The 8,086-nt window shown below is 37.0% G+C and overlaps 1 protein-coding gene across 1 annotated transcript; it reads left to right on the top strand.

Moving 5' to 3' along the window:
* Positions 1-3,512: 3,512 nt before the first annotated feature.
* Positions 3,513-7,609, top strand: mrps16 (mitochondrial ribosomal protein S16). Its single transcript, XM_063472996.1, has 4 exons — positions 3,513-3,656; positions 4,069-4,099; positions 6,197-6,463; positions 6,973-7,609. The coding sequence occupies exons 2-4, from the start codon at positions 4,087-4,089 to the stop codon at positions 7,104-7,106; spliced, it is 414 nt and encodes a 137-aa protein (XP_063329066.1). The 5' UTR covers positions 3,513-3,656; positions 4,069-4,086; the 3' UTR covers positions 7,107-7,609.
* The last annotated feature ends 477 nt before the right edge of the window (positions 7,610-8,086 follow it).

The following is an 8,086-nucleotide window of genomic DNA, read 5'->3' as shown; positions in this document are numbered from 1 at the left end:
AGCAAATAAGTCTACCTTTAAGCAGTTCTGGATTCAGTTGAATACTTGGGATTTCTGATATTTGTCCCTTAAAGTGAAGTCTAAAGCCATTTGACTTCAGTAGTACACACCCTAACCATCCATATCCCATATGGAATGCAACTACTGATACTTAGTTGACTCATTTTATATATATGTATCTCTCTCTGTCTCTGTCTCTCTCTCTCTCTCTCTATATATATATATATATATATATATTTGGTTCACACATCACCAGCATTTCTTACCTCATATAAGGTTGTACTCAAGGGTGTGTTTTTGCTTCAAGTTGTTAAGCCAGTTTGTTGTTTCTACCTTCAGCAGCAAGAGATATTTTTTTTTTTGCATATTTCACAAAGTACTGTGCCTTGTTGTTTTTGATGTAGCCCTTTTTACTAAATACCAGTTCTCACTCTGAGTCTTGCCTAGGCTTATCTTACTGTTGTGCACACTAGAGAATGTAAAAACAAGGTGTTGCTATAGCAATGATGTCATGATATGACTTTTTTTATATCACTATATCAAACAACCTTAATATTGAAATGATAACATCACACAGTTGCTCCATCATGTGAATCTCCCATTCTGCCACATCCCAAAGGTGCTCTATTAGATTGAGATCTGGTGACTGTGGAGGCCATTTGAGTGCAGTAAACTCAATGTCATGTTCAAGAAAACTCACCAGCCATCACTGGATAATTTCTCTTTTTAAGGACAATTCTCTGTAAACCCTAAAGATAGTTTGTGTGGGAAAATCCCAGCAGATCAGTAATTTATGGAATACTCAGACTAGCCCATCTGGCATTAAAAAATGCCATCATGTTCAAAGTCACTTAAATCACCTTTCTTCTAACTCAATTTGAATTTCAGCAGGTTTTTCTGTCATGTGATTGGCTATTTGCATTAACAAGCAATTGAACAAGTGTGTCTATTTCAGTGGTGGGTGAATGTCTATCCGGTCCAGTACTGGAAATTTGTCTTTGAGTGTGAGACATTTAGTGAATAAAGTGGTAATGTAAAAATCACCTAGTACTGTAGTGTTTCAAATAGTCAAAAACATTCTAGTCTGAGGTTATGAATTAAGATTGATTTTTCAAATTTTTCTACTCATGTAAACAATTATGCCAGAAGATGTATCCTGTTCTTGATGCAAATAATATGAATTTTAACTCAACTTATGGTTATACTGCATAGAGAGGAAAGCATGTTTTTTTTTTGCAACTCTAATGTAAATATTGCCTATATATTGCACTTAAAGGCAGGCGCTTTTATAAAGGACACAACGTGAAAGCTAAGTTTTGAGTACACTAGTAGGGTCTTCCCCATAATCAAATTAAATCCAGACATGTATGGCTTAAACAACTGGAGCAGCCTCTTTCATTTAAAGCAGACTCCTCTTGCTTTCTTCCTAGTAAAATATCTGGTCATCTGAGCGTCTCTAACTGAACTGTCACAGATGATTAGAGGACGAACAACTCGTCTTGGTATCCCAAAGAGCATGGGGTCCTCACGAGAGAGTGAGCCACAACTAGAATCAATGTCACCGTTCAGATAATCATGCATTGCCGATTCACCATGTAAGATGCATTTTGTTTGCTGCCTAACTGTGTAAAGCCTCTATTCATTTTCAGATTTTTACACAGAAGGAAAAAAACATGGTCACTCAGTAATGATCCAAATTCCAATGATGGGTGTTGACAAGAAAGGGTTTTAAGTGTTGAAATTATTTCTGTGACAAACCAAAATGACAAAATTTTCAAATCTTTTAAACTAATATGCTTGTAATCTTGTTATTCTGTCAAATTAAACAATTAGGGGTTATGATAATGATAAATTAGGTCAGTTAGATAGTTATATACGTTTTCAACACAGTATACCATTAAATGCTTTTCATTTTTGGAACTCTGGAGAGCATTGTCTTTATTTACTTGTAAAATATTTTGCAGCATACACAGATGTAATGCTTCATGCATGAATGATTCCTAGTTTTGATTCATTCTTGTACGTGTGATTTTTTGAGAGCAAAATGTGGCATATAAACAATTAAAAAAACAAGCAAATGAAAAACATATTCTTGAGTAACGTCTCTTTTAACCGATTGCGGGCTCTGAGTGATCCAGCGATAGTTGGACATTTGCAGAATTACAAACAAGGGCCCATCTCTTTTTGTGTGTCTTCGGTGACCTCTCCTCACATGTGCATCACACACACTCGCAGAAAAACAAGCCTTACACAACAGAAGTGTGAAATCACCATGTTCCGAGACCAGCAGTGGTGGGGGAGCAGTTGGGTGACGGGTAGCCAGAAAACTTGGGACATGTCAGGAAAAGCAATGACCCCCCCAAATTCATGATCACTCTCAGGAACTCTGCCATGAGGTCAGCAGTACAAAACTCATTTGAAACTCAAAGTGCTGCTCATGCAAGATGTGTTAAGTGGAAATTAAGGGCAGGATAAGAAGAATTACATGACCTACAATGCCGCTGCACCCAGAGAGCGTTACTTTGTGTGACAGATGATAATATTTACCAACTCATAATCATAAATGAAATGGCTGGTATTGTCAATATTCGTTCAGGTTCAATTGGCTATTCATTTAGGTGTATTCACAGTTGATGTCGGCCTATTCATCCCCTGAATAGAATGAATATAATTAATACAGAGCACGGAGCTCTAAAATCTGTGTTTTATTTATTGATAAAAGCAGCAAAAGCATTGAGAATTTGAGTACTCTCCCTGAGTACAATTTTGTGGCCATCTTTTGGTTCCATTGAATTACACTTTACATTTGTAGTCCCTATAATTTAGAATCAGAATCATAATATCTTTATTGTAGAAATTATGTGCCAGTCCTGCGGCATTGAAAAGAACAACAAAAATATATAGACAAAAATGAATATGACTATAAGGAAGAGGAAAAAAGAACACATAAAAAAGGGAAAAAAAATATATACATAAAATAATGAACACAATACCATCTTTTGCAATTAACGAGCAAGGTGGTATTTAATATCCTGATGGCTGTGAGAGTAATATTGCATACTGTTTGAAAGTTGTAAGATGCAAAATGGACAATGTTTAGAAAATAATTGTTAAAAAATAAATATATATTGGCTTGAATAAGCAATGTTATGTATGCATGTATGATGTTTTATGTCTTATGTCTTCTTTTACTGTCATAAAGATTATTACGACTTCTGCCTCTCCCTGAAGTGCCCCGGTCGTAAATGACCTGCATTATAAACTTTCATAGATGTGTAATTACTTACATTGCCGTTCTAGAGGCACTTTACAGGCTGTCGTTTCCCCAGAATGACTCAGGAAATACTGCAGTCTGATACATAAACTCCGCTACTAACTTTAGTTTTCTTGCACAGATTAATAACTGGTGCGGGCCTTCTGTAGACGGTGGTTCAGCAGACAGCAATGCCACTCCGCCATCTAGCGTCCCGGGGATGAAATTACGCCGCCGTACGTAACTTCCTTTTAAAACATGGCGGCGCCCTAAAGGAAAGTCACACTGTCTCTCCGGGGGAAAACATACGCTTCTTATCGTTTAATACATCGTCTGTGCAAGGAGTTAAAAAGCGGCGGCATCTGAAAAGATTTGTCTTTACGTCCTACACGCATCCTCTGAGGTAAGTTTTGCTTATTTTTATTTTTCAAACCCATCGCTCTTAAAACGGGAGAGCCTGTGCAGTCAGGTTACCTTCGGATGTGGTTTAATGATATTTTTCAGGATTATTAACAGCTAGGGTTGCCAACCGTCCCTTGAAAAAGGGAATCGTTCCGTATTTAGAAACAAAAGTATTGAGCTGAAAAGGGACGCACTTTGTCAAATGGTTAAAAAAATAATTTCACACACAAAAAAAGAGCTAAGAAATTCCCCACACTGGGAAGGGTGAAGACAATCGGGTCGCCCAGCCCTGGCCATGAGGCGTCCCTTATTTATTTTTCAGGGAGTTGGCAACCCTATTAACAGCTCATGTGTTATTTATAAAATATAGCTATTTACACTTTGTTTTAAATGTGACTCTTTGCCTATTGCAGGATATTTCCGCAGACACCATGGTACATTTATGTGAGTATCCAAGTCTTAACAGGCTTTTTTCCCCCATTGTTGTGGTCAGTAGGAACTCGACCCTATAATTCTCACCCTCATACCTTATTAATGCAAATCTCTAATATGCCAATCACATGGCAGAAACTCTATCCATGTGGGCATATACCCATATGGAAAAGATATATATAAATCTTATAAAGTTTGTATCTGTCTTGTATGAAACTTGTATGAAAAGCATACAAGAGTGAAAACAGATGTAAGATCCCTTGAAAAATTATATAAATGAAACTTGTATGTTTTGGATACGTACTTAAACAATATATGAAAGTAATGAGAAAGTGGCCACTTTCATGAGTAAATCATTTAAGCCTTATATGATTCACTATATGAAGTAGGTCACATCTTATGCAAGTCTTTTATAAGTTTTTACTATTTCTTTTCCATATGGGTAGACCTGTTCAAACCGAGCATCAGAATGTGGAAGAATGTGGCATGGGTGTTGGTGCCAGACGGGCTGGTCTGAGTATTTTGGGGGGATTTTCCTACACAGCCATCCACAGGGTTTACAGAGAAAGAGAAAATATCCAGTGAATGGCATTCAGAGGAGAATGGCCACACTTCTTTGAGCTGGTAGGAAGGCAACAGTAACTCAAACAACCACTCACGACAACCAAAATGTGTAGAAGAACGTGTGTAATGTAAAACACATTGAACCTTGAAGCAGATGGGCCAGAGCAGCAGCAGATCACACTGATTCCCATTTACTCTTAGCTAAGAACAGAAATCTGAAGCTACACTTCACACAGACTCACCAAAATTGGAAAATAGAAGATCTGGGGTCAGAATTTGTTGTAAACAACATGAAAACTGTTGGTGATGGTGGAATTGTATGGGAGACATTTTCTCAGCTCACTTTCAGGCCCCTTTGTACCAATTAAGCATCATTTAAATGCCAGTGTACCTGAATATTGTTGTTGATCGTGTCCATCCCTTTAAGACCAGAGTGTACCCATCTTCTGGTTGCTCAGACTTACTTTGGGGCAAAGCTCAGATCCTCTCAAACTAGTTTCACTGTAGTCAAATGGACTCCAGTCACTAGATCTCTATCCAATGGAGCACCTTTAGGAAATTTGCGCAATTTGTGATTTGCGTCATAGATTGCAGTTTTATCAGCTGCAATAAAGATAAAAAGTAATGAGAGAAAAAGTTACACAAAGTCTTAAAAAAACTATACAAACTACAACTGCAAAACTGAATAGTGCAATTAGTGTAACACAATTGCTTGTGTTCAAAATTATTTTGACAGCATACCAGTATGCGTCTTTTTTTGTTTATTTTTTTAAATATCACGCTTATTGTCAGAGTATATGAGAACATTACACTTTTTAGTTGGCAGCATGCTGTCGTGGTGGTTAGCACTGTTGTCTCACAGCAAGAATGTCCTAGGTTTGAACAGGGCCTTTCTGTGTTCTCCGCATGTTTGAGTGGGTTCTCTCTGGGTACGCCGACTTCCTCCCACAGTCCAAAGACATGCACTTAGTGGGGTTGATTAAATGCAAGCAAAGTCATGCAAAGCTTATTAATATGAATAATACTAAGAAAAAAATCATGGTTTACTGTTCAATTCTTCTTCTTTTTCCTTCGAACAATCAGAAATTATGCAATTAAAATGAACGTAAAATGCATAAAGAACTAAATCCTTTCACATGAGAGGCAGTACTGGGCTATATTTGCCTCTAAAACAGGTTAATCTTAGTTAGAACATTTAATATAAGTAGAGTTTATGTGCAGGGCAGGAGCAGAGATTGTTTCACGAAAAAGGGGAAAAGCAACGGATTCAACAAAACCTGAATACATAACAAAAATAAAATGCAAAAGAACTTTTCAAATTTAGTCTTCCCATTGCTTCAGATTGTTTAATAAAGTAATTTTGTTTAAGGCGTTAAGATGTTGACAACAGTGGGTGCTAAGTAAGATTTTAATGTGTTTCTGTATTTGGTGGTTGAATGCCTATAATAGTATATCATATACTTACATATATGGGTATGTAACAATTAAAGAAAGTCATGTTTTCCTGTCTTTGACAATGCTTTTGATGCTTATTTTCTTCTTTAGCATCACTCCTACTAAAGAAGTACCACGGAGGTCATGTTGTGATTCGATTGGCTCTTGCGGGCCACAAACAGGCTAACAGACCCTTTTATCGCATTGTGGCAGCTTACAACAAAAGGGCAAGAGATGGTAAATATATCGAGCAGCTGGGTTCCTACGACCCGCTTCCGAACCTCTACAACGAGAAACTCGTCAGTTTCAATTTCGACCGAATCAAGTATTGGATTGGATGTGGAGCACACCCTACAAAGCCGGTTGCCAAACTCCTGGGTGTGTATTTGCTGCATAAACGTGTTCTTTTGAAAATCACTGGGAAATTTTATTGTCATTCTGTTCCTGAGAACTGGTTTACTCCTGATTTTTTTTGCAGGCATCTACACCTATTAGGCAATATTTATTTAGCGTTTTATTTCTTTTTCTTCAAAAGGTTTTGTAATCTTTAATTGCTTTGCACACACTGTAAATTACAACTTTTGCACTGTGATGTATTTGCTGTGCCCTCAGATGACATTCGCATCAATAGACTGTAGAAACACAGATTGTATACATCAAGGCTATATTGTGGTTATAAGAAACATCAAACGTCGACTCGACTAAAGTAAATTCCTACTGAAAACACCAAGTGAAAATTGTCAGTATTTAGATAATACTATCTCTTTTTTATCCTTTTTTTAATCATTATCCTTAAGTTAAAAAAGATGTTAGGACATTTACCTGTCTGCTCTGTATTGTTTGAAATGCTTATTGTGAATGTTGTCGTCTTCACTTATCTTCTGTAGGGTTGGCTGGATTTTTCCCTCTTCACCCCATGACAATAACAGAGGCAGAGCGTCGAAGAGCCCAAATGGCGACAGAAACAGAAACAGAGGAATCTCCGAAAGAGGGACAGAAGCAGGCTGAAGCTGAGAGTTAAAGCTGTGGACTTTGCGTGACCATCCAGTTCCAATTGTTGCCACAATTATTTTGAAAAATAACTCACTAATTTGACTTGCTGTGTGAACTGTTCATGAAAACTCAAAATATGTCATATTGTAGCTTTGGCTCTGTCAGTAGCTTCTTCATGTAATTTTTGATCAGATGCTTCATAAAATTGCATCTTTTTCTTTAGTACAGTCATATTATTTTAGACAGCAGCAGTTTGCATATGGTGTTTTATGAGACCTAATTAAAGTATTTCAATATAACTGCATCTGTTTGGGGTTTAGTTGCAGATTGTATTTATTATCCTGTGTCTTAACGAAGACCTTTATTGCTTATTCACGCTAACAAAGCATTTTTAACCCTTTATTGACCGGCCCTTCAAATTTACCTGTAAAATGGGCCCGCCTGTGGGCCCATGGTCAATAAAGGGTTAATGAAAATCAGTTTGTTTTGTTTACTTTGAAATGGATTCATAAATATTGAAATCATTCCTTCCTTCTTTGGTCAGTGTTCATTCTTCTTTTCTCATCCTTTGTGTGTTTGAATCTGCACACAATCAGTTGTGTCAAATAGAAAGTAATAAAAAAATGGGTGCGTTTGTTAGCATGATTGCTGCCAGAGTTTAATTGATAATTCTCCACCCCTGTGTTTACTGACTGTGTCATGACACTTTATGGCTTGGGACACGTCACGTAAAGCCAGGCTCTGTTTTTGGAACCACTTTGTAGCAGTCCTTTTTCTGTTTTAAAGTAAACAGCATAGCAACAGTTTCTTACTCAGTAGTTACAGATCTAATTCAGATATCATTGGATTTATACGTGCAACATTGACTTGTATTATTACTTACAGAGCACAGCAAAGCCCACGTTCATCATCTTTTGCGACATAAACACTACAATTTGTAGATATAGTCGCTATTCTTTGTTTTAAAAAAAAAAAAAATCAAAGGACCGCCATTAATGATGTAACCGG

This window comes from Pelmatolapia mariae, linkage group LG5, assembly GCF_036321145.2.
Source record: "Pelmatolapia mariae isolate MD_Pm_ZW linkage group LG5, Pm_UMD_F_2, whole genome shotgun sequence".
In the NCBI taxonomy this organism is placed as follows: Eukaryota; Metazoa; Chordata; class Actinopteri; order Cichliformes; family Cichlidae; genus Pelmatolapia; species Pelmatolapia mariae.
Note: the sequence above shows the minus strand (reverse complement) of the source record. Positions and strands in the feature narration are given on the sequence as shown.